This window comes from Hyperolius riggenbachi, chromosome 10 (assembly GCF_040937935.1).
Source record: "Hyperolius riggenbachi isolate aHypRig1 chromosome 10, aHypRig1.pri, whole genome shotgun sequence".
NCBI lineage: Eukaryota > Metazoa > Chordata > Amphibia > Anura > Hyperoliidae > Hyperolius > Hyperolius riggenbachi.
In genome coordinates this window covers 275,743,348-275,770,722 of record NC_090655.1, presented here as the reverse complement: position 1 = coordinate 275,770,722, position 27,375 = coordinate 275,743,348, and the positions used below count along the sequence as shown (strand labels likewise).

The 27,375-nt window shown below is 46.0% G+C and overlaps 1 protein-coding gene and 1 pseudogene across 1 annotated transcript; both read left to right on the top strand.

The window, feature by feature from the left end:
- Window positions 1-4,815: 4,815 nt before the first annotated feature.
- On the top strand, window positions 4,816-14,200 carry LOC137537223 (uncharacterized; the record flags this gene model as incomplete). The annotated part of the gene is made up of 7 exons (XM_068259322.1): window positions 4,816-4,973; window positions 7,119-7,149; window positions 8,673-8,792; window positions 8,917-9,051; window positions 9,137-9,260; window positions 13,751-13,848; window positions 13,961-14,200. Coding segments are annotated over exons 1-7 (906 nt in total), but the record flags the coding sequence as incomplete, so codon positions are not given.
- A 432-nt stretch (window positions 14,201-14,632) lies between these two features.
- Window positions 14,633-27,375, top strand: part of LOC137537222 (zinc finger protein 420-like) — a 74,783-nt pseudogene continuing 62,040 nt past the window's right edge.

Here is a 27,375-nt window from a genome sequence, read left to right as displayed (position 1 = left end):
GGTGCAAGGGGCAGATTAGGGTCTGATCTGATAGGTAACAGTGACAGGTGGTGATAGGGGGTGATTGATGGGTGATTGATGGGTAATTAGTGGGTGTTTAGAGAAGATAACAGATGTAAACGATACATTTGGGAGGTAATCTGACGGCGGGTTTGCGGGCGATCTAATGGTGTGGGTGGGTGATCAGATTGCCCGCAAGGGGCAGGTTAGGGGCTGATTGATGGGTGGCAGTGACAGGGGGTGACAGGGGGTGATTGATGGGTGATAGGTGATTGGCAGGTGATTGACAGGTGATCAGTGGGTTATTACAGGGAAGAACAGATGTAATTAATGCACTGGTGAATTGATAAGGGGGGGGTCAGAGGGCAATCTGAGCGTGTGGGCGGGTGATTGGGTGCCCGCAAGGGGCAGATTAGGGTCTGATCTGATAGGTAAAAGTGACAGGTGGTGATAGGGGGTGATTGATGGGTGATTGATGGGTAATTAGTGGGTGTTTAGAGGAGAGAATAGATGTAAACAATGGATTTGGGAGGTGATCTGATGTCGGATCTGTGGGCGATCTATTGGTGTGGGGGGGTGATCAGATTGCCCGCAAGGGGCAGGTTAGGGGCTGATTGATGGGTGGCAGTGACAGGGGGTGATTGACGGGTGATTGATGGGTGATTGACGGGTGATTGACAGGTGATTGACAGGTGATCAGGGGGATAGATGCATACAGTAAACAGGGGGGGGGTGGTCTGGGGGGGGGGGTGATCAGGAGGGGGCAGGGAGCAGGGGGGGGGATAAAAAAAAAATAGCGTTGACAGATAGTGACAGGGAGTGATTGATGGGTGATTAGGGGGGTGATTGGGTGCAAACAGGGGTCTGGGGGGTGGGCAGGGGGGGGGTCTGATGGGTGCTGTGGGCGATCTGGGGCAGGGGGGGGAGAAATCAGTGTGCTTGGGTGCAGACTAGGGTGGCTGCAGCCTGCCCTGGTGGTCCCTCGGACACTGGGACCACCAGGGCAGGAGGCAGCCTGTATAATACACTTTGTAAACATTACAAAGTGTATTATACACTTTGTATGCGGCGATCGCGGGGTTAACATCCCGCCGGCGCTTCCGTATAGCCGGCGGGATGTTGCGGCGAGCGAACGGTGACAGGCGCCGGCGGAGGATCGCGTCACGGATGACGCGATCGCTCCGCCCATGCCCTTAAATGGACCGCCGCCTCTGTGGGTGAGGCCGTCCTGAAGGGCTCCACTTCCCCGCCGCCCCTGTGTAGTGGGCGGTCGGGAAGTGGTTAACAGGTAGCAGCAGTTCATAGATCAGATGGGCAGGACTATCTTATGTACAACATACAACATACATTTGTACGGTGGCATGTGGTGCAGCGTGGCCAGCTGGGGATAGTTCCTTCCGTGCTCGTATTCCGCACGGGGGTGGCAGAGGAAGATTAGGGGATGTCGGTTGGGAGAGTGCATGAATTTAGTAGGGCAACCGCTTGGGGAAAGAAGGTGTTTTTATGCCTCGTGGTTTTAGTGAGGATGGACCTATAACGGCGACCTAGAGGAAGGGGGACGAAGAAGCAACTGCCCGGGTGGGAGGGGTCTTGAGTGATCTTGTTTGCCCTGGACCTCATTCTTGATGATTGAAGGATGTCCAGGGGTGGCAGGGGTGACCCGATGATCCTCTCAGCAGCACTGATTACCCTTTGGAGTTTGTGCTTGTCCCTTGCATTAGCCCCGGAGTACCAGACGATGATGGAGGAGCAAAGGACAGACTCGATGGTGGCAGAGTAGAAGCTGATCATTAGCTCCTGCGACATCCCGAACTTCTTCAGCTGCCTGAGAAAGAACAGTCTCTGCTGGGCTTTCCTTTGAATTACGGAGGTGTTTACATCCCACTTCAGATTGTCCGTGATGGTGGTACCAAGGAACCGAGCGCTGTGTACTCTTGAGACCTCGGTACCATCAATGGAGACCGGATTGGGAGCCGGAGCGTTTCTTCTGAAGTCTACAATTAGTTCCACAGTTTTTGCTGTATTTAATACGAGTTTGTTTTCCTTACACCACCCGAGGATTCGCTCAATCTCCTTGCGATAATCGTGCTCACCGTTTTCATCTATGAGGCCTATTATGGTGGTGTCATCCGCAAACTTGATGACCTTGACAGAGTCAGCGGATGAGGTACAGCTGTTTGTGTACAGTGAAAAGAGAATCAGGGACAGCACACATCCTTGCGGGGCACCGGTGTTGGTGATTCTGGCACTAGAAGAGCAGCCGCCGATCTTGACTAACTGTGACCTGTTCGTAAGGAAAACCTTGATCCAGGCGCACAGATTAGGGTCAACGCCAAGTCGTGCTAGGTTGTCATACAGGATGGTCGGACAGATGGTGTTAAAAGCGGAGCTGAAATCCAGAAGCAGGATCCTGGCGTAGGAGTTGGGTTTATCCAGATGTTTCATGACGTGTGCTAGACTGATGTTGATGGCGTCCTCCACGGACCGGTTTGGCCTGTATGCAAATTGCAGGGGATCTGTTTTGGTGGCGGTGTACCCCTTCAGATAGGGGAGGACCAGTCTTTCAAAGGTTTTCATGATGATCGGAGTTAAGGCAACCGGTCTGTAATTGTTTAGATCCGTAACACCTGGCTTCTTGGGGACCGGAATGATATTCGCTTTCTTGAAGCAGGAAGGGACCTCGCTCACTGTCAGGGATCTGCTGAAGATAGAGGTTAGGATCGGGGCCAGCTGGCTTGCACAGATTTTCAGGCAGGTTGGGGATATGCCGTCCGGGCCTGGAGCCTTCCTGGTGTTGAGCTTCTGTAGGTACATTAGTACGTCAGCCTCCTGGACAATTACCGGTGCTTGGAGGTCAGTGGCAGCTTGGGGAGGTGTGTCAGGAGGCTCCTCGGGTGGGGATGAGATTGCTAGGTCCTCGGAGTGGGTGGGTAGGTGCTCGAACCTGCAGTAGAATTTGTTGAGCTCCTCGGCTAGCGCAGTGCTAGGAAGTGTGTGTTGGGGAGGGGGCTTGAAGTTTGTTGCTGCCCTGAGGCCTTTCCAAACTTCCCGTGTGTTGTTGGACTGAAGGTCCTGTCTTAGTTTGTTTGAGTAGTCCCGCTTGGCCACCTTCAGTTCTCGGTTCAAGGAGTTCCTGGCTTCCCTAAACTCCTCTGGGGTGCCGGTTTTGTGTGCTTCCTCTTTGATTTTCCGTAGGTGGCGTAACCTGCCATTGAACCAAGGTTTATTGTTTGGGAAGACTTTGATGTTCGTCGTTGGGATGCATGCCTCCTCGCAGAAGCGGATATAGGAGGTGACATTCTCCGTCCATTCATCTAGGCAGGGAGCCTCCAGGACCGACCAGTCCGTGCTGTCGAAGCAGGCTTGTAGTTGACCCTTGGCTTCCTCAGTCCACTTTTTAACAGTCCTGACCGTCGGCTTGGTAGTTTGAAGAAGCCTTCTGTAGGTGGGGATCAGGTGGATTAGGCAGTGGTCGGAGTTGCCTAGGGCAGCCCGGCGAGTAGCCTTGTACGCATCTTTAAGGACCGTGTAGCAGTGGTCCAAGGTGTTTTGGTTCCTGGTGGGGCAGGTGATGTGTTGCTTGTACCGAGGCAGCTCCTGGCGAAGGTTTGCTCTGTTAAAGTCTCCTAGGATGATGAAGAGGGAGTCCGGGAGGGAGGTGTCCCAAGCTGATATGGTGTCGCTGAGTGTACGCAGGGCGATCTTGGTGTCCGCATCCGGGGGGATGTAGACGCCTGCCAGGACATAGGAGGTGAACTCTCTTGGTGAATACTGGGGCCTGCAGTTGATAAGAAGGATCTCTGCATCTGGAGAGCAGCTTCTGTGCAGGATGGTTGTGTTTGAGCACCAAGCGCCGTTGATGTAAAAGCAGATTCCGCCACCCTTACTTTTCCCTGAGAGAGCGGGGTCCCGGTCTGCTCGGAAGAGATTGAAGCCCGGTAGGTCGAGGCAGTTGTCTGGGATCATGTCGCTTAGCCAGGTCTCTGTGAAGCAGAGAACCGGGGAGTTGCCTTTGATCGAGGGTTTGCTTCCAAGTAATAGGAGCAGTTCGTCCAGCTTATTCTGGAGGGAGCGGACATTAGCTAATAGAATGGCAGGGATGGGGGACCGCAGGCCCTTCCTTTTTAGTCTGACCTGAGCACCCGCCCTCTCCGTGTCTGCATGGGTTTCCTCCGGGCACTCCGGTTTCCTCCCACATTCCAAAAACATACGGATAAGTTAATTGGCTCCCCCCTTAAAATTGGCCCTAGACTACAGTACTTACACTAAATAATATAGACATATGGCAATGGTAGGGATTAGATTGTGAGCTCCTTTGAGGGACAGTTAGTGACAAGATATATATATATACACTGTACAGCGCTCCGTAATATGTCGGCGCTATATAAATACTAAATAATAATAAAATAATAATAATAATGCTTCAAAACAATGCTGTTTCCAAAATCCCCCACTAGATGGCACCATAATACAACTTACAACACCCATATAGATACATCTAAACCAGGATGTCACAGAATCTTTTTATCAAAACAGATAAATCATATACCAACATAATACAAACTTTTATTGTACTGCGCACTATGAACTTATTGGCCACAATTGTACCCACGTCATGTTTTCCCCCTACAACAGCGAGATTCGCTACATAGCCAATTCTTCCCTAAACAAACATGGCCGCATGAGATCTGACGCATGCGCAGTACATACGCGTGACGTCATGGGGGAATACCTCCGCTGTTGCGAGTGCGCCGCCCCCTCTATGACGGCAGCACAATACGCCCATACCCTATACATCATCCAGTTGCGACAAACATGGTCGCACTGGAAGCCTGGCACGGATCATGTGATCCCGCGAGGCGGGAATTCAGGAGCCGGCCCCCGCACTCTGATAGGCCCAAGAACGCCACTATAACAGCAGATCCGGGACACCATGGCAACGAGGCGCCAGGTGTTACCCGGACTCTTTGCTGGTAAGTGGAACTTGCACATTATCCCACATTGTCGCTATACAGGTATTTATGCTGTTAAACAGGATTCTCATTACAATCTTCATCTCGTCCCCACAGGGACACGCACACTGGGCTCCCTCCCCCCTCCTCTCCCCCACACCCCATAGCGAGTCCAACACTATCACCCCTCCCCACACATCTTATACCTGTAGTATACATACCATATACCACCTTCTCCCTTTCCCTTTGCCCTTATATACACACCTATTTACCCCCCCCATCCACCGACCCATATACACTTATATCTTTATACAAAAAATAAATCCTCACCCTCCCCATGGCTCTCCAAGGCCATTCCATTCACACACTAATACCTTCCTCTACCCCCCACTACAGCAACAAATAACACTGAATGATGCGAGCACCACACATATCAATGTACACGTATATTTATACCACCATATATTTGCTATACTCACCTATGCATATGTCATCATATATCTGTTGTACTTACCTATACATGTGTGACCAGTATCTGTCTGTTATACTTACCTATGCATATGTCCGAGTTCATACACCAATCATGCCTCTTGTCCCCAGTTGTGTACTCCGTATATCATTGCCTGAGGAAGCAGGTCTTGCCTGCGAAACGCGTTGCGACTACCCCCCGGAGTGTACCAATAAATTTATTTTGTTCCAAATACACAGCTTGTTGTGTCTGCTTACAGGAGGTAAGTCCACCACTGCCTCCTAAGCATTTTTAAACCTTTTAAATACTGTTTTTATTCTTTTGGCGCCTCTGTCTTTCGTTACGTTATAGGTAACTGGTATTGTCTAAAAGGGAATAAATATGGCAGCCTCCATATCCCTCTCAGTTCAGTTGTCTTTTAGAATTCCTAAGCGCTGGCAGTTAAGAGATGCATTTTATGTTACATACTTTCAATCAACAAGATTGCAATATGCAAATTAGAGGAGTCGGAGTCGGTGGAATCCTAACCTGAGGAGTCGGAAGATTTTTGTACCGACTCCACAGCCCTGATTACACGTGAGCACTTTACTTTTTATTCTTTATTGCTGCTATTGCACTTTACATTATAGATGTTTATCTTTATCTAACATTATTGCTATTTACCCCTTCTGGGGCGGCTTGTGACACTTGTTCTCCTGATTTGCTGATTATTTTTGCTGGATTTTTTTTCCCTTGCATCTTTTGATTTGTCATTTTTTGAACAATATTGATTTTTTTAATTGATGTTTATCACGTGTGATTTGTTTACATTGCATATATAACACTTTGGATGAGGAGGACCTGGGATTTTGTATTTTGATTATTGATTTAGGACACCACTCATTTCACCTTTCCTGATTTTTTTCATTGCTTTTAATTGTGTTGGATTGTAATTTAATAAAGATTTTTTAGATTTTTTGTTGCGGTCAGTGTGGAGCTATACAGGGTACTTTCTCTTGTGTTGTGCTATTTGTGTTACCCCAGCACACTCTCTATCCTATTTATGTAAATGAATGATGTAACCTATATGGTGCTGGTCCGATCCTTCTGTTTCCTATATCCAGTACACTATCCAGCCGCTGCTCCTAGTGCAGATTTCATTTATAGTGGACCTGAACTCTTGCACAGGACAGCAGGAAAACACAGAGAAATGCACCCTGTATGTATTAAGAGAGTTTAGCCTGTCTACTAACTCCCCCTCATCTGTGACTTATCACAAGTTGTAATTTGATCTCTCAGCTTTGTCAGCTCAAGAATCTTCTCTGCACAGCAGAGCAGCTAATTTGTAAACACAGGATGTTATCAATATGTCTGCTTCCACGAAAGCAGGAAGTTGGCATAATGCAGATTTATTGCAGGATTTGTATCAGGTGTAACAAATAAATGCTTTTCTTTAAAGGACCACTTGTAGTGAGAAAACAATGGTGGCTGCCATATTTATTTCCTGTTAAGCAATACCAGTTGCCTGGCAGCCCTGCTGATCTATTTGGCTGCATATTCTCGCTTCAGTTCATTCATGCACTTCACAACGGCCTGTGTGCCGAAACATTCTGCTTTTATTCAGTGATACAATAATAATTTGCGCTTTTATAGCCTTTAAATCCAGGTTGCGGCTCATTTGTTCTTGATTTTTTGCATGTTTCCTGCACCTTTTTCAGGGGCCGGGTGCTGACTGGTCAACTCCCTGCTGTATTCAATTTATGCTGTGGGTGAGCAATTCCCCACCCCAATAAAGCAGTGTACACCCAGTGTACCCATACTCCCCCCCCCCCCCCCCCAGCATTGCCATTATCCTCCAGTATATAATGTCCCCCCACACCAGTAATGCCATTTCTCCCCCAGTATAGCCATGTCCCCCAGCATAGCCATGTCCCCCAGCATTGCCATTATCCTCCAGTATGTAATGTCCCCCACCCCAGTAATGCAATTTCTCCCCAGTATAGCCATGCCCCCTCCCCCCCCCCTGTGCCCCACAGCATTGCCATTATCCTCCACTATGTAATGTCCCCCACCTCAGTAATGCCATTTCTCCCCAGTATAGCCATGTCCCCCCTGTGTACCCCAGCATTGCCATTATCCGCCAGTATGTAATGTCCCCCACCCCAGTAATGCAATTTCTCCCCCAGTATAGCCATGCTCCCCCTGTGTCCCCCAGCATTGCCATTATCCTCCAGTATGTAATGTCCCCCAACTCAGTAATGCCATTTCTCCCCAGTATAGCCATGCCCTCCCTGTGTCCCCCAGCATTACCATTATCCTCCAGTATGTAATGTCCCCCACCCCAGTAATGCCATTTCTCCCCCCAGTATAGCCATGTCCCCCCTGTGTCCCCCAGCATTGCCATTATCCTCCAGTATGTAATGTCCCCCACCCCAGTAATGCCATTTCTCCCCCCAGTATAACCATGTCCCCCCTGTGTCCCCCAGCATTGCCATTATCCTCCAGTATGTAATGCCCCCCACCCCAGTAATGCCATTTCTTTCCCAGTATAGCCAGGTCCTCCCTGTGTCCCCCAGCATTGCCATTATCCTCCAGTATGTAATGTCCCCCACCCCAGTAATGCCATTTCTCCCCCAGTATAGCCATGTCCCCCCTGTGTCCCCCAGCATTGCCATTATCCTCCAGTATGTAATGTCCCCCACCCCAGTAATGCCATTTCTCCCCTGTATAGCCATGTCCCCCTGTGTCCCCCAGCATTGCCATGATCCTCCAGTATGTAATATCCCCCACCCCAGTAATGCCACTTCTCCCCCAGTATAGCCATGCCCACACTCCAGTATTGCTCCCTTCCCCCACCTCCATGCAGAGCAGTAATAGGAAGGATTACATTGGTTTATAGCTAGCTGTCACAGTGTGCTCCAGTCCTCTGCTCCCATTAGCCTCAGTCTCTGCCTCTCCTCATATCCTCATCCATCTACCACTACCAGCACTGCTGTAACATCACAGGAATGGTAACAGTGGGAGGGGGATGTGAGGAGAGAAGGCCAGCTGGAGAGGAGGCAGAGGGAGGACAGGACTGCAGCCCGCTGTGAGTATAGTGCACAGGTAGCTATAAACCAGCTTATTATGCTTTCCTGCAATACTCTGCATGGCCCCACAACCCACAAGTGACAGCAATGGGGAGTGCTGGGGGGAGGGGGGTCCTGTATTGGTAGTTTTACCACTGACAGCTGTATAACCTAGATTATCCTCACCTTATTATCTATCCAAAGGCAGCAGCATCCTGTACAGATCACATGACCACATCACTGAGGATGGAGGAGGACCAGAGTCACATGACCGAGAGGATATTCAACCTCACCCTGGAGATCATCTGTCTGCTGACTGGAGAGGTGAGGAGGACTCTGGGAGGTCACATGACATCACTCTTATCTCTATTAATAAAACACACCTGACCAGAAAGGTAAGGAGGATTCTGGGAGATCATGTGACATTAATGCTGGTCTTTCCATACAGAAATTTCCTCCAGTGAAGTCTGGTGATCATGTGACCATCACGGTGCCCCCACCTCACTCCCTGATATCTGAGGGACACAACAAGCAGAAGATACTGGAAATCACTAGGAAGGTGATAGAGCTGCTGACAGGAAAGGTGAGCGGTGCTGGGAATTATGGGACATTATCCAATAACAGCAAGGGGTGTGTCTGGATGGTGACTGTATTATTGTGTGTGTCAGGTTCCTATGAGATGTCAGGATGTCACCATCTATTTCTCCATGGAGGAGTGGCAGTATATAGAAGGACACCAGGACCTCTACAAGGACACCATGCTGGAGAATCAGCCGCCCCTCACATCACCGGGTAAGAAGATATTTTTTTTATTTCTTGTAATGGAGAAAGCAGCGCTTGGGGTCCTCCTAGATCCCCCTCATCTGATAAACACAAACGGACAATGACCTCAATTCACTAAGGGCTGTTTAGCAAAAAAAGAAAAGAGGTTGGGGAAATACAGCATTCTGTATTTTAGACTTTTTTCTCCAAATTCACTAAGATTGTCACACATGCTGTAATAGGTAATGTACTGAGAAATGTTGCTTCAGTTCAGTAAGACCTGCTCGGTAATGCAGAAGTCTCACAGCTGTGAAGGAGGTCTCTGCAGCAAGCTGAGGTTCTCTCCTACAAGTGTCTGCATAACCCATTCCTGTGTGACAGCTTACTAGAGAGTAAAGGGCTTCCTGCATCCCTTTAGATGTGTATGCATTCCACTAAAGGGGCTCTTCTGTGTACCAGTATATAGATCTGCATGTCTAAAGGGATACAGGGAAGCCTCTGTAAATGTCTGCTGCTGTTGTATCTTGTTGTATCTTTTTCTGATGTCCCGACCAGTAGAAATGGCCTGAACAGTTCCTGACAATCATCGGCTGTTTGACGTTCGCATTTAACACACATTTTTAAAATAACAAAAAACAAAAAAACGTTCGCATTTTTACATTGAAGTCACTGGCTGCTGACTTTAGCGGTTAGTAGCAAAGCTCCCTTACATACTAGAATTTGCAGGCTATGTGTGGGAGGACAGAGGGTACAGGAGGAAACATTTTTTCAAAAAAGACCTTATAGTTTTTGAGAAAATCATTAAAGTTCATGGAAAAATAGCAACCTATAGCAAAGTCACTGCGCTAAAATGAGAGATAATGTAATAACATGTATATAAATGTATTTTTTTAAAGTTCTGTGTGGTAAATTTAAAAAAAAAATGACGTGCGTTCCCCCCTCCCGAGCCTCATGCAGGCTGGGATAGCCAGTATGCGGAGCCCCTGCCGTGTGGGGCTTTGCACCCTGAGCTATGCCAGCCCGCATGGTCCATGGTATGTGGAGGCTCTGGGGGGGAGGGGTGGCCAAGCCTACCCCTTCCTCCCCCAGAGCACCTGTCCAATCCATGTACAAGTGGCTCTTCCCCACCTCAGGGACACTGGGGTGAGAGGGGTTCATGGTGTCATCTGGGAGTCCCTTTTAAAAAGGGGACCCCCAGATGCCCATCCCCCTTACCAAGTTCCACAAAGGGTTAAGTAAAATACTGTCATAAAGAGTCCCTTAATGTGCTTAATTAACCAGAAATACTTACCCGTTCCTTTTTTAAAAAGTTCCCATGCCAATATCCTCGGAAATGATCCCTCGCAAATATCCTCTATTTTGCAATCTTCTGTTACATCGATCTCTGCTCAACCACCACCGCACACCGCCGCTCCCACCGCCATCTCTCAGCTATACTGAGAGCAAAGCATCTTTATATTTCCCTCCAAGGCTCCCCATTGGTTCCTTAACAGACCAATAGGAATCCTCCTGATCCCCATGGGTCTGTTAGAGAACCAATATAAAGATGCTTTGCTCTCAGTTATACAGAGTATAGCTGAGAGCGCGTCCTATGCCGACGTTTTACTGCCGGCTCCCGCTGTCCTCTCCCCCTGCTCACACCTATCACCCATGGGTGTACTAGATGCCAGCATGGGTGGGGGTGACAGATGTGCGGGGTGGGGGTGACAGCAGGAGCTGGCGGTTAAGTGTCCTATCAGGATGCGCTCTCAGCTATACTTAGTATAGCTGAGAGCTGGCAGCAGAAGCGGCGGTGTGTGACAGTGGTGGCTGCTCAGAGATCTTCATTCAATGTAAAGAAGATTGCAATATTGCAAAAGACTTTTTGAATTTTTTTCCCTCTTGTACCCACTGTCCTCCCTCACATACCCTGCAAATTTGGCATTTCTAGCATGTAAGGGGGCACTGCTATTAACCGCTTAAGCTGGCGGGCAGGGAAACATTTCCCTCCCTCTGCACTCAAACTTTTAAAATCGTAAAGTTTATAAAACTAGTCTCTTTACGAATGACATTTTATTAACGTTAGCAAGTCCCCATACAGCTATACCCGACTTATTGAGACTCCTCTCGGCCTTCTCCGGATTCTGCCTCAGTTTAGACAAATCAGAGGTTATGCTGACAGCCATGGCAGCGCAGAAAGGAAAAGATTTAGCTGCCTCTCTCAGCTTAACCTACCAAAATAAATTCATGAATTATCAGATTATTATTCTGGCGAGTAACCCCTCTGACCTTTATTAATGAAACTATCCCAGTATGTTTTCCAAATTAGCTAATGATTTGCAGACCTGAAGCAAGTTCAATATTTCCTTCTCAGACAAAATGTATTCCATCAGAATGACGTTACTTCCTAGAATACTTTATCTGTTTCGGGTCCTGCCCATTAGAGTGGCTTTGGGAGACATCAATAAGCTCTAACATCAGTGTGCACTTTTCCTCTGGAGTGGTAAACGTCCCAGAATTCCCAGCCACATTCTTACGCTGCCTAAACCCTCTGGGGGAGCGGGTATGCTCTCAGTAATAGGTTATTATACAGCTTCACCGATAGCTCAGCTCACCCTGGCTAACACTACCAACCACACTCCTCTATGGGTGAAGCTCCGCCTCCTGCCACCTTCTTCACTGATAGGTATAATGTGGGATAAGTTAATCAATATCCCTATGGTCAAAAAATGACCCCCAACTCCAGCCCCATCACTAGCTGTATGGAATATCTCAAGGTATTAATATTCCTTACTGTCCCTGGTTGCTTTGCTGACAGAACTTTCCCTGAATCCCGACTTTGGACCCAGGCAATCCCCAGAAGCATTTCACTGGTGGTCAAGTCGTAAATTTACTCTCAGCAAATTTTTTCGGCATTCCTGAATTATGCCCACCAGTGATTTTATATCGACTTTTCATCCACCGATTAGAGAATTCTTTAGCATCAACCAAGTTTTTCACTCTCACAAATCACTGGCTAATACAGGACATACCATGACCTATTCATTTCTCGAGGTCCTTTGCAAAAATACCCCTTTGGAGAAGGACTTAATATCACTACTTTACACAGTTCTGAATGACCCTAAATTTCCAGAAAAGTCCTCCATTCTTCTTAAATGGGAAGAGGATTCTGGGAAGGTTTTATCAATGAGATAGGGGCATTGTTGCGAGACTTTATACATAGTATGTATTATTCCACTCTTGAGTGTTACATAAAGTTGTTGTAGTGAACTTACTTTGCCCCTGATAGGCTTAATAAGATGCACCCATCTAGGTCCCCCCTTTGCTTTTGTAATTGTGGAGAGGTGGGCACACTGTGGCATAAATGGTGGGCCTCTCCTGGGGCTCAACGGTATTGGAAGCACATTTGGAAATCGGTTAAGAGTGTGTTGGGTCGCCAAATTCCCATTAGCCCGAATATTTTCCATTTTAGGTGATAAACCACACAGGCCTAAATTCCCAGCTCACAAGCTCATCCAATGCAAAGCCTGTACTGCCTGAAGGGTTCTAGCAAGGAACTGGCTTACCCCAATCCTCCCTGTTAGCAAAGTCTATACCCCTGTTTCTGAGATGATGTTGGCTGCCCATATAACAGCTGAGGTTACAGCTAATATGCTGGGCTTCTGTAACAGCTGGTCCCCATGGATCGCTTGGCTAGACAATACAGGCTTATCATGTTACCTCCATAGATTCTGAAGCCTTTTGGTACGTCATTTATGTTTGATTCACATCTTACATCTTATATGATATTTTTTACAATTTAATAATATAATCCCTGTGTGGGTCTGCAGGTCTTTTAGCTTATTTCTGTTTCTACAAATAAATAAAGTTCCTTTTAAAACTAAACTTTTAAAACTGATTTTCTCAAAAACTATAAGGTCAATTTGAATGTTTTCCCCTCTTGTACCCACTGCCCCCCTCTACATACCCTGTAAATTTGGTGTTTCTAGCACTTAAGGGGGCTTTGCTATTACCCGCTAACTTTGTTGGCCGTTCGCCTGCTATTTAAGTCTATGGAGCAAACATTTGCAGTAAATTTGTATTTGTGGGCAATCTCTACCGCCCAGCAGTGCATCTGATCAAATGAGGTGAGTAGCAGGACCAGGTAGCTCTTCCTATTTGCTTTCTCCCTTGTCTGTCAATTTTACCATGTGCTGAGTTCTAGTTATCGACAGGTCCAGCCAGGTCTTAAAAATACCCAACATTTTATTTGTTTTACCAAATGCTCTAATCTAAGTGAATGAACATTTTTTTTGACGTATTCACTGCACAAGCCGGTAATTTACCTCATTAGTCGGTAATTTTTACTTTTCAATGTGGTAACACTTAGTTAATTGAGCCCATAGTATTCAGTCAGTGTGTGTGTTTCCTACAGATATATCCACTAACAGAAACCCACCAGAGACATGTACAGGTCGTCTTTATTCCTAGGATTGTCCACCTAGATCCCCATCATCTAGTGAACACAGACAATGTATTCAGTCAGTGTGTGTTTCCTACAGATGTATGCACTAACAGAATCCTACCAGAGAGATGTACAGGTCCTCTTTATTCCCAGGGTTGTCTACAGGAAGATCCCCCCACCCCCCACTATTATCAGGTGAGTGGAACTGAATGTCATTACAGACCCCAAACTATGTAACATTGTTTCCTGTTGTCTATGCTGTTACCTGTGTTCACATTATAAAGTGCTTCTTCTTTTGTGTGATTAGGGTGGAGAACTGATACATGTAAGTGCTGTGGTTAAAGAGGAAGAAGAAGAGACATATGTGAGGAGTGATCAGCCGTCTATGGAGGAGGGTGACATGATGGGGACAAATAAAGAGGAAGAAGAGACGTATGTGAGGAGTGATCAGCAGTCTATGGAGGAGGGGGACGTGATAAGGACAAATAAAGAGGAGGAAGAAGAGACGTATGTGAGGAGTGATCAGCAGTGTATGGAGGAGGGTGACATGATGAGGATAAAGAAAGAGGAAGAAGAAGAGTTATATGTGAGGAGTGATCAGCAGTCTATGGAGGAGGGTGACATGATGAGGATAAAGAAAGAGGAAGAAGAAGAGTTATATGTGAGGAGTGATCAGCAGTCTATGGAGGAGGGTGACATGATGGGGACAAATAAAGAGGAAGAAGAGACGTATGTGAGGAGTGATCGGCAGTCTATGGAGGAGGGTGACATGAAGAGGATAAAGAAAGAGGAAGAAGAAGAGTTATATGTGAGGAGTGATCAACAGTCTATGGAGGAGGGTGACATGAAGAGGATAAAGAAAGAGGAAGAAGAAGAGACGTATGTGAAGAGTGATCAGCAGTCTATGGAGGAGGGTGACATGATGGGGACAAATAAAGAGGAAGAAGAAGAGATGTATGTGAGGAGTGATCTGCAGACTATGGAGGAGGGTGATATGATGAGGATAAAGAAAGAGGAAGAAGAAGAGGCGTATGTGAAGAGTGATCAGCAGTCTTTGGAGGAGGGCGACATGATGAGGATAAAGAAAGAGGAAGAAGAAGAGGCGTATGTGAGGAGTGATCAGCAGTCTATGGAGGAGAGGGACGTGATGAGGACATTTATGAAAGAAGACATTATTGCAGAGATGGGAATTGGTGAGTGATAAAATTAGATAGTCAATGGGCTCGATTCACAAAGTGGTGCTAACCCAGTTAGAGACTTTAGGCGTGATAACCATTGCACCACGCTGGTGAAAAGCCAGTTTAGGCGTGATAAGTTTAGGTGTGATAAGTTTAGGCATGCTAAGTTTACATAAGTGTAGATAGCGTGCAAAGTCCCACATGCAAAGCAGCGCCATTAAACTCTATGCGAAGTGCACCAGACTTTGCTAGCGCAAAACTTTTGATCAGCTGTGCACTGCGGTGCTAACCCAGTTGGTGCTTAAACTTATCATGCCTAAACTTATCACACCTAAACTTATCACACCTAAACTTATCATGCCTAAACGGAGTTTAGGTGTGATAAAGGGCTTTTCACTAGCGTGCTAACTGTTAGCACCGCTTTGTGAATCAGGCCCAATATCCTTAATAAACTAACAAATACAGGGGTTGGACAAAATAATGGAAACACATTGAAAATCCGCAAAATATATTATAATATGGAGTAGGTCCACCTTTTGCAGCAATTACAGCCTCAATTCTCCGAGGTATTGATTCATACAAATTGTGAATTGTTACCAAACGAATTTTAGCCCATTCTCCAGTTAAAACACCCTTCAGTTCTTTTAGAGACAATGGTGGTGGAAATCGACTTCTTACTTGAATCTCTAATAACGACCATAAATGCTCAATAATGTTGAGGTCTGGGGATTGTGGTGGCCAGATGAGATTATTATTATTATTTATTGGATTTATATAGCGCCAACATATTACGCAGCACTGTACAATAAATAGGATTACAGACAATGATAACAGGGGTGACAGAACAATACAGGTAACAGACTATAGATACAACAATACAGTTAATAGCAATAAGATATACAACACAATTGCTCAACTATGCTCAACTATGTTCATTAGAATGCTCCGCGTGCCATTCTTTAACAATTCTAGCTGTATGGATTGGGGCATTCTCATCTTGAAAGATGGCATTCCCCTCCAGAAACCGTTCTTGAACCATAGGATGACCTTGGTCGCCCAAAGTTCCTAAATAGTCTCGGCTTTTAATTCTTCCATGAAGGGAAATCATTGGCCCGGTGGATTTCCAAGAAATAGCACCCCAGATCATAACAGAACCCCCACCATGTTTTACGGTTGGGAGAAGGCAGTCTGGATGAAATGCTTCTTTCAGCTGTCTCCAAACGTACACTCGGCCGGAGGTCGGAAATAAGGTAAACGATGATTTTGTCAGAGAAAATCACATTTTTCCACTGCTCAAGGGACCAATTCTGGTGGTTTCTACACCACTCTAAACGCTTTGAAACATTTGTCTTTGAGAGCAGAGGTTTTCTAATTGCAGCTCTTCCATGGAATCCAGATTTGTGCAGCTCCCGACGAATAGTTTTTGTGGAAACTGGGTTCTGTAGGTGTTTTTTCAGCTCTGCAGTGATTTTAGGGGCCGTGGTCTTGCGAGTTTTTCTAACAATTTGATTTAGAGTCCAACAGTCTCTCTCAGACAACTTCGACTTTCGGCCACAACTGTGCTTTGCTAAGGACATTTTTCCTTCTCTTTCAAAGACAGTCATTACTTTAGAGACAGTACCTCTTGAAATGCCAAGCATTCGGGCAGTTTCTGTTACAGTAGCGCCAACCATGCGAGCACCAACAAATTATAACCAACTTTTGTTTAAATATCTGCAAAAAAAATTATTTTAATTAAACATATCAAATAACAGAAATAATAAACAAAAAAAATTTGATGATGATCAAATGTTGATTGCTTAAAGCATGTTCAAAGATTATGATGCCAAATTTTAGGGGTTTCCATTATTTTGTCTAACCCCTGTATGTCCCTGCTGGGCACAGTATAGATCATCTTCCTCTCAGTATGTGGGGTAATATTACCAGAGTTTCATGAATCTACCCCTTTGATACAATGTAAAGCAGTCAGTGTACAGCTTGTATAACGGTGTAGATTTGCTGTCCCACCAACATAACTCAACACACAGCCATTAATGTATAAACTGCTGGCAACAAAAGTGAGGACACCCCTAAGTGACAAATGTCAAAATTCTACTCAGACATTTCAGGGCCCAATCCAATTCCCTTATTTCCTAAGTTTTCCCTTTGGTGATATTTTCATATCTTATCAATAAATGGCCTTTTAAGCCACCAGCAAGCAACAAAAAACTCAAAATTATTTTACAGTTCTTTTTCATTTGCAGAGTGTTGAGAAGTCATTTTAAACAGAAGATGAAAAATGATGTCCTAGGAGAGAACTTAGCAGAGGAAGGGAATTGGTTCAGGCCCTTTCCCTCCCTGAGGTCATGTGACTGGTTAGTGTTACAAGGTCTCAGGTGTGAATGGGCAGCAGGTGTGGTACATTTGGTGTTATCGCTCTCACACTCCCTCATACTGGTCACTGGAAGCTCAGTATGGCTCCTCAGGGCAGATAACTCTCTGAGGAACTTAAAAAATAATTGTTGCTCCAAATAAAGATAGCCTAGGTTATAAGAATATTGCCAACACTCTGACACTGAGCTGCAGCACGGTGGCCAAGATCATACAGAGGTTTAACAGGACAGGTTCCCCACACACACTTTCAGACACAGACATAGAAACACACACAGACCTAGCTGCACAGCCACAGCCTCTCTCTCCTTCCCTTGCTGTCCGACCCAGCCTTGCTGTAATCGTCCTGGCAGCAGGGGGTGGAGCTACATCTTTCCTGGGTGTTCTCCTCCCCTCCCTACCTACTGCATGTGAGAATAACTACAAAGGTGAAAACTTCAGGACTGGAGTGATAAGACAGCACTCTCTCTGTGAACGCTTATCACTACATGTTAATAAGGCAAGCTTCTTTAGTGAATTAACACTTAAAATACAGATCGATGTGTGGTGATGTTTTCATTTGCATTGTTATCACCAGAATGATCTTAATGGATTGTGGCCAATAGAGTTGATTCACTGGCTATAGCGCTGTTAGCTATTAGGGGGAGCCGGGGTTAGGAAGGTTTAAAAGTTATAATTTAAAAGAAACAGGGAGATTGGCCATTACAGGATGGGCAACAGTGACATTCAAGGAGAACTGGGGAGGAGATTGTGTCTCAGAAGTTCAGCAGAATAGGTGCCGTATCTATTCCTGACTCTCTCCTCTCTCACTTCAATTCAACAGTTACTAATTACATGCTATAAAACACAATGGGGTTCATTCACTAACTATAGAGCTGCTAAACTACTGTTATGTGTGCTAATAGAGCAGCGCAACTTATTTCCTCTGTACACGCTACATAGCGGCTAATCTATTGAAGGATCGCAGGAGCAATACATTACTACCACGGGGCAAGTCAAGGCAATGGCCGTTGCTAAGTAACGCACGCTATGCTGCCACTAACGCGTGTAGCGTGCACAGAGGAAATATTAAGTTAACTTTTAAACCTCCCTAACCCCAGCTTCCCCTAATCAGGCAGTCCTTGTTGTATATGTGGACGAGGTCAGCCAGATTCTCTGCTCTGCATGGCCTGACCTATATTCATCATGGAATATTATGTTAGTGGCTTGTATAATTAGCTGCTGCAGCAGGACTTGTAATTCCATTAGGAATAGCGGCCGTGTTGTTTGGCCTCGCTCTCCCTGACCTCCCCACACTGTATTCTTGGATTGCAGGTTACTATTACAGTAAAGCACTTTCTCCAACTACAGCAGATATAGCCCCGCCCCCTTGTCATAGCCTCTGAAGAAGCGCTTGTGTGTGAAACTGCCATCAGGCTCCCAGCAACCAGCACCCACCATTATCCACCCCCGCACCTGTACCTGTTTAGTCTCTTCTTATGGACTGTGAGGTGATGATGTAACACACAGCCTACTTGCCTGCACATTGCCAAATAAAGGAAGTTGTACAGCAGTGCCGACCATCCTCTTTCCTTTCATCCCTAATGATAATTGTTCCTCCCCTCAGAATTATCTAACAGGAAGTGATGATGTTTCTCTATTTGCAGGGTGGAGTCCCGGCATCAGGAACTTCTCAGAGACTCATCTCTCTGTATCCACAGACTGTACAATGGATGATGTCACTGGACAAGAGTCTCCTGCAGATATCCGGGTGACCCCAAATATTCCCCCAGACTCCCCTCACCTGTCTAACCCTGAGGGGCCTCATATCCCGCACAGCTCTCCCCATGCTGGAGGGTCTTATTCCTGTTCCACATGTGGGAAATGTTATGCATGGAAATCAAATCTTGTCATACATGAGAGATCTCACACTAGTAAGAAGCCCTATTCGTGTGCTGAGTGTGGGAAATGTTTTGCTCAGAAATCATATCTTGTCACACATGAGAGATCCCACACTGGTGAGAAGCCCTATTCATGTGCTGAGTGTGGGAAATGTTTTGCTTATAAATCATATCTTGTCACACATGAGAAATTTCATAGTGGTGAGAAGCCCTATTCATGTGCTGAGTGTGGAAGATGTTTTGTAGGTAAATCACATCTTGTCAGACATGAGAGATCTCATACTGGTGAGAAGCCCTATTCATGTGCTGAGTGTGGGAAATGTTTTGCACGGAATTCAGACCTTCTCCAACATGAGAGATCTCACACTGGTGAGAAGCCATATTCATGTGCTGAGTGTGGGAAATGTTTTGCACGGAAATCAAATCTTGTCAGGCATGAGAGATCTCACACTGGTGAGAAGCCCTATTCATGTGCTGAGTGTGGGAAATGTTTTGTGAGTAAGTCGAATCTTGTCGGCCATGAGAGATCTCACACTGGTGAGAAGCCCTATTCATGTGCTGAGTGTGGGAAATGTTTTTGCCATAAGTCACAGCTTATCAGACACTTGTGTTGAGTGTGGAAAATGTATTGGCTCCAAATGTTCTGATGCATGTTGTTTTGTTTTGTTTTTTTTTGTTTTTTTTTACCATATTTACACAGAATGCTGAGGATTTTATCATGCTACTCAGTGCATTGGTTTATAAAGTGTTAAAGTCCCTGAACTGAAGTGACATGATGAGATAAATATGGGTACATATGGTACTAAGCCTAGTTAGAACGTTCTTTCCTGGACAGAGATGTCGGCATACTGACGGGTTTAGGCCCCGTCACCTGAACCCGATGGGACAGTTCAGCTATAATTTCAATTAAAATTAACACCACCCGCCATTTTCTATTTCTGTCCTAGAATGGATAGTTCCATTTTCTTTTTTTCTTATTTTTTTCTTATTAGTTCTATTGCACCTTTTTTGTTTACTTTCATTGATTTTTGGCGTACTTACAGGACGGGTTCAGCCTCTCCCATCTTGGCAGCAAGCAGTGCGACCCCAAAATGGGATTTAAACATGCTGGTGGGTCTCCCACCATTAGTTGCGCTTTTGTGCCCCCCTGGGGCGGAGACTGGCGTGGGGTTTGCCAGACTCCTCCGCCGTACTCTATCTGTCGCTGGCCACCGCCCGCTTTGCTATTAAGCAGGGAGTCTCGGGAGATCTAGCGTGGTTCTCCCTGATTGGTGGAGGAGGCGGCAGGTCTCTTCCGGGGGAAGGAGGTTTTGTTTAGAAATGCTAGAGCGGGTGGCAGCGTCTCTGCTGCGGTACCGCTCTGCTCGGTGTCTTTCCACAGGCTTTCCTGGAGTTCTGGACGGATACTTAGAGCATCCAGTGGACTGAAGTATCTTCTTTCCGCTTCTAGAGGTATGTTTAATAGAAGACTACGCAGGTAATATGTTTCCTTTTTTTATTGGCTGCATATTAAATAATGTATATCTATTGTCAGATGGAGGATGATCATCAGATGCAAGCACAGGATTCTGTTTCGCAGGAGAGGTAAAGGAATGACTTGTTGGTTACGCTTTCCTCTGTTTATTTGGGGATTGAGCACAAGGGAGTCATTTTACATTATTTTTAAAGGCACAGGGTACCTATTAAAAAAAAAAAGAGAGAGAGAGAGCATTCTTCCTTATAGAAGCGGGTTTCTTAGTGGAACATATTTCTTTTTTGTGTCTCCACAGTCCACATGAGGGAGAAGGACAGCAGGTGACTAAAGGTCACCTGTCCTCAAAGCCGGTCCAGTCACAGTCAAGATCAAAGTCTGCAAGGGGTCCGTCTGCTGTATACTCTTCTTATGATGCAAGCTCATCTAAAAGAAGATCACCTACCAAGCATAGGGGGAAAATTCTCATAAAGAAAAGAGACAATCACCTAAGAGACATTCTTCTAGGAGACGTAAAAGAGAAAACCGAGAGCCCAATATAGTGTAGTATATTGAGACAAATGATTTAATGGTAAAGTGAGAGAAAATATACTCACAAACATGGGTTGCCGTTCAGGCAACCACTATAAAGGCGGGTGAGGAGATTAGGCCTGTCCTCACTCAGGGCTAAGAAGTCGCTCTCTGTAGAAAAGAACCAAGAATGGGGGTAGCACTCCCCTCCACCAGGAGTGGACACAGTGTGTTTAAATGTGGAACAGAGGCACCAGCAGGATAAACATTCATAAAAGCTTTAAGAATGCTTGTAGGAAGTGGTGGGCTTTCCTCCCAAAAGCAGACAAGATATCCTTCTTCTAGGAGACTATCTCCTAGCAGGAGGCATTCCCCTGATCTATACTATTCAAGTACATACTATGGATCGCGCAGAAGTCGTTCCGCAAGGCGCAGACACAGATCAAGAGGGAGATCTTGTGAAAGGAGATATTCACCATATTATGATTATTATGAGTATAGATCAAGGAGAGGATCTCATTCTCACTACAGTAGAAGTAGATCTCCTGTTCCAGCTCCTATAGAGCCTAGAAGACATTCTCAGCCAGATAAATAAATGTGTTGGTCATGTGCACAGCCAGCCCTGCCAGATAAAATGGTCTATGAGGCTTGCTTCATGGAGCTTGGCAAGGATAAAGAGTCAGAATCACAACAAGTGATGTCTTTTATTCAACAAGCTGCGCAGGAAACATTCGAGAAGATGGCAGCAGCTCAGCCGCCTCCATCAGCTTCTGTAGCGGGACTACTTCTGTAACTTCTCCCCAAAGGGAAATGTCTTACAAACAGTGATAGTTGAAGGCAAACTAACGCTGAAATACAGATATAGAATGGTCAGGCAATCGAGTCGGCAACAGATCAAATAGGCAAGGTACAAATACAGTAGGCAAAATCGGAGTGAGTATTCAGGCAGAGGTCGGCAACAGATCAGATAGACAAAAGTACAGAATCAGGAGACGGAATCAGAGTAAGTATACAGGCAAGGTCGGCAACAGATAATAATAATAATAATAAGTATCAAGGCCTGAGCTAGTGTGAAATCCCCGGGGTCCTGCCGGTTCAAAGCACACACAGACTGACTATGGTCTGGAGCCTTCACAAGGTTGTGTTAGGTAGAACAGACAGCATGAGACTGACAGCACGAGGCTAAAGAAGCCTGGGATGACAGCCACGCCCCCAACCTGCCCAGCGAATCAGGTTCCGGAGGTGGCTCTATGCATGTCAGCTGACAGCCGGTCAGCTGACACGCTTCCTAATGGTATGATGGGCGCGACGCTGTCCGCGCACACGCCCGCCCTGACTTCACAGCTGACCCGTGCAAGTGCGCTTCCCCGCCAGAGCGCCGCTCATGTCATCAGTGCTGGCGTGGCTGAGCGACCCGGAGGTCCCGGCCACACCGGCGAAGGTATGTCTAGCCGAGCTGACATTACCCCTCCCCTGAGACATGGTCACCGAACACGCTAAAGCAGGTTTATCTGGGTGAGATGTATGAAACTCTGAAATTAGTTCATCAGCATGAAAACTAGAAGCAGGAATCCAGGATCTCTCTTCTGGCCCATAACCCTTCCAGTCTACCAAATATTGTAAGGAGTTTCTGTTTCTCCTGGAATCTAGAATCCTCTCCACCTCATACTCAGGTTCCCCATCAATGATTACAGGGGGAGGAGGAGAAGAGTCAGCATCAGCAGCAGATTTAAGAAGAGAAACACGAAAGCATTTGGTCCCTCTCATGGAGGCCGGCAGAGACACTTTATAAGTTACATCATTAATTTTCTCAGAAATGACATAAGGACCTACATATTTAGGACCAAGTTTAGCCGAAGGTTGGCGTAAACCGATATTTTTAGTAGAAACCCAAACTCGGTCTCCCGGAAAAAACTCCTTATGAGGCGAGCAATGACAATCAGCTTGTACTTTCTAGAAGGCCACTGCATTCTTTAAATTCTGATTTACGGATGACCAGATCGCTTGCGTCTTTGTCACCCAATCCTCTATGTCTGGAAAAGGTGTGGAAGAAGACGGAACAAAGGAGAACTTGGGAGATCTCCCAAAGACCACTTGAAACGGGGAAAACTTTTGAAGAAGCATTTCGTAAATTATTATGGGAGAACTCCGCGAAGGGAAGAAATTGCACCCAATCTTCCTGAGAGTCAGACACATAACATCTAAGAAACTGCTCTAAAGACTGATTGACCCTTTCCGTTTGTCCGTTAGTCTGGGGATGGAACCCCGAGGAGAAAGATAAGGTTATACCCAGGTGACGACAAAAACTTTTCCAGAACTGAGAGACAAACTGGACCCCTCTATCGGATACTATGTTTTCCGGAATCCCATGCAGACGAAAGATGTTTTCAATGAATAGGTCAGACAATTTTTTGGCAGAAGGCAGTTTTTCCAGTGGTTTAAAGTGTGCCATCTTGCTGAACCGATCAACCACCACCCAAATCACAGTTTTTCCCTGGGACGGGGGAAGATCCACTATAAAGTCCAAGGAAATATGTGTCCATGGAGCATTGGAAACAGGTAAAGGCTGCAGGGTGCAAGCAGGAACCTTCCTAGAAGGTTTACTTCGTGCACAGACGGTGCACGCTGCAAGGAAGTCATTACAGTCATCCCGAATAGAGGGCCACCAGAGGTGACGTAGGAGCAATTCCAGAGATCTAGCAACTCCTGGATGACCAGCTAATTTACTACATTGAAACTGTTGCAAAACTGAAAGGCGTAAATGTAGAGGAACAAAAAGTAGTTCTGGAGGCTTATCGGGACGAGCGTCTGTTTGAAACTGGGCCAGTGTCTCCAACAGGTCGTGAGACAACTCTGCCGCGGAGATGACAATATGATCGGGCAAAATATTGGTGGGCGTAGGAGACAGAGATTCTTCTGGTTCAAAACATCGGGAGAAGGCGTCAGCCTTCACATTTTTGATACCAAGCTTGTACGTAATAATAAATCTAAAACAAGAAAAGAAGAGAGCCCATCGGGCCTGTCGAGGATTCAACCGTTTAGCACTTCCTATATACTCAAGGTTTTTGTGATCAGTATAAACAGTAATGATATGTTCTGCCCCTTCCAGCCAATGCCTCCATTCCTCAAACGCCATTTTGACTGCCAACAATTCTCTATTACCGATGTCGTAATTACGTTCAGCTGGAGAGAATTTCCGTGAGAAGAAGGCGCAGGGATGCAATCGTTCAGGCTGACCGGAATATTGGGACAGAACGGCCCCAACTCCTACTTCAGAGGCGTCAACCTCGACCACAAAGGGACGAAGAACATCTGCATGTTTTAGGATTGGGGCTGAACAGAAGGCCTTTTTAAAGGTAGAGAAGGCTCGAATGGCTTCACGGGACCAATTGGCAGGATCAGCTCCTTTCCTGGTCAGATCAGTTAGCGGAGCTACAATGGAAGAAAAATTGCGAATAAACTTGCGATAATATTTCGCAAAACCCAAGAACCTCTGAAGGGGTTTTAGACCTAGGGGCTGAGGCCATTCCAGTACTGCCGCGACTTTCTTTTGATCCACAGAAGCCCGGAGTCGGAAATGATATATCCCAGGAAGGGAATTTCTTTGACTTCGAATACACATTTCTCTAGCTTGGCATAGAGCGAATTCTCCCTTAGTTTTTGTAGTACAAATTTCACATGCTGACGATATACATCTAAAGAATTGGAGAAAATAAGAATATCGTCTAAATAAACAATGACGAACCTGCCAAGAACATCCCTGAAAATGGATTTTACAAAGTCTTGCAAGATTGTGGGAGCGTTGCACAGACCAAACGACATAACTAAATACTCGTAGTGACCATCTTGAGTATGTAAAGTCATGCATTAAATGTAAAGTCATGCATTTTGGACGTACTAATGGTCTAGCACCATACATAAATGGGATACAGTTGGGGACATCAAATTTTGAGAAGGACTTAGGAGTACTCATTGACAACAAGTTAAATAATCGTACTCAATGCCAAGCAGCTGCAGCTAAAGCGAACAAAATTTTGGGATGCATTAAAAGGGAAATAAAAACTCGAGATGCTAGCATAATATTGCCCCTGTTTAACTCTCTAGTAAGGCCACATCTGGAATATGGAATTCAGTTCTGGGCACCACATTACAAAAAAGATATTGCAGTTTTAGAGCAGGTGCAGAGACGAGCAACAAAATTGATACGTGGGATGGAAGGTCTCACTTATCAAGAAAGGTTAGATAAACTGGGTTTATTTAGTCTAGAGAAAAGACGCCTTAGAGGGGATCTAATTAACATGTATAAATACATCAGAGGGCAATATAATAGCTTGGCGGATGAGCTTTTTGTCCCTAGGCCTTCTCAAAGGACTAGAGGACATGATCTGCGCATGGAGGAAAAACGTTTTAGCCATTTATTTAGGAAAGGGTTCTTTACAGTTAGAGTGATTAAGATGTGGAATGCATTGCCACAGGAAGTCGTTATGGCAAACTCTATACCTGCATTTAAAGGGGGCTTAGATGCTTTCCTTGCGTTGAAAGACATCCATGGCTACAATTACTAGGTAATGCCTAATGATGTTGATCCAGGGATTTTATCTGATTGCCATCTGGAGTCGGGAAGGAATTTTTCCCTTTAGGGGCTAATTGGACCATGCCTTGTAAGGGTTTTTTCGCCTTCCTCTGGATCAACAGGGATATGTGAGGGAGCAGGCTGGTGTTGTACTTTATACTGGTTGAACTCGATGGACGTATGTCTTTTTTTCAACCAAAATACCTATGTAACTATGTATTTCACTCATCCTCCTGTCCTGATTAAATTGTATGCCCCTTGGAGATCTAGTTTCGAGAAAATCTGTGCTCCAGCAACTTGGGCAAACAGATCCTCAATGAGAGGTAGGGGATACCTGTTCTTAATAGTAATGTTGTTCAAACCCCTATAATCAATACAAGGTCGAAGACCACCATCTTTTTTCTGTACAAAGAAAAACCCTGCTCCCGCTGGAGAATTAGAAGGCCGGATAAAACCCTTCTCTAAATTTTCTTTAATATATTCTTTCATGGCAGTTTTCTCAGGACCAGACAGGGGGTAGATATGACCCCTAGGAGGCATAGTACCAGGTCGTAACTCAATGGGACAATCAAAGGATCTATGAGGTGGAAGTTTATCAGCAGATTGAGGTGAGAATACATCAGAATAATGAGCATACTGTGCAGGCACTCCTCCTAAAACCAACTGGAGAGGCAAGTTTTGTAGGCAATTCCTCTGACAAAAAGGAGACCAGGACGTGAGTTGCCCTGACCGCCAATCAATTTGAGGAGAATGCTTTTGCAACCAAGGTAGACCAAGAACAATAAAGCAGGAAGACATTTTGAGAACATAAAACTGCATTTCTTCTACATGAAAGAGCCCAATCTGACAAGTAAGTGGTGCAGTCTGGGAAAGAGGTTGCTTATCCTGTAAGGGACAGTCGTCAATTCCCGTTACATACAATTTTTGCTGCATAGGTATTAAAGGAATATTCCATTTCCCTACAAGGTCAAGATCGATAAAATTTCCTGCTGCACCTGAGTCAATAAAGGCTTGTGAGGAGAACTCAGAATTAGTGTTGGGCGAACACCTGGATGTTCGGGTTCGGGCCGAACATGGGCCAGATGTTCAGCATGTTCGGCCCGAACCCCGAACTCAATGGAAGTCAATGGGACCCCCGAACATGCCGCAATACGACCCCCCTATGGGGTCGCAGGCATAAGGGGGGAGCATGCCCCGATCGCGGGGGGGGGGGTCAGAAATTCCCCCCACCCCCTCCGCTAGCGCTCCCCCCTCTGCCCGCTTCCCCATAAAAAAAAAGTTTTCTGAAAGTTAATAGTACCGGTGGCTGGCTGCAGTGGCTGGCTGGCAGTGGTGTGAGTGAGGATGAGGAGTCCGACTAGGACGCGTTGAGGCCGGGCAGCGGGCGGTTCAGCGGTAGTACCCTTGTGGTACTTCCGCCCTTTCTCTGACCTCACGTCCTCTACGTGATGACGCATACGAGGGTACGCGTGACGCGTACCCTCGTATGCAGAGGACGTGAGGTCAGAGAAAGGGCGGAAGTACCACAAGGGTACTACCGCTGAACCTCCCGCTGCCCGGCCTCAACGCGTCACTCTCCTAGTCGGACTCCTCATCCTCACTCACACCACTGCAGCCAGCCACCGGTACTATTAACTTTCAGAAAACTTTTTTTATGGGGAAGCGGACAGAGGGGGGAGCGCTAGCGGAGGGGGTGGGGGGAATTTCCGACCCCCCCCCCCCCCCCCCCGCGATCGGGGC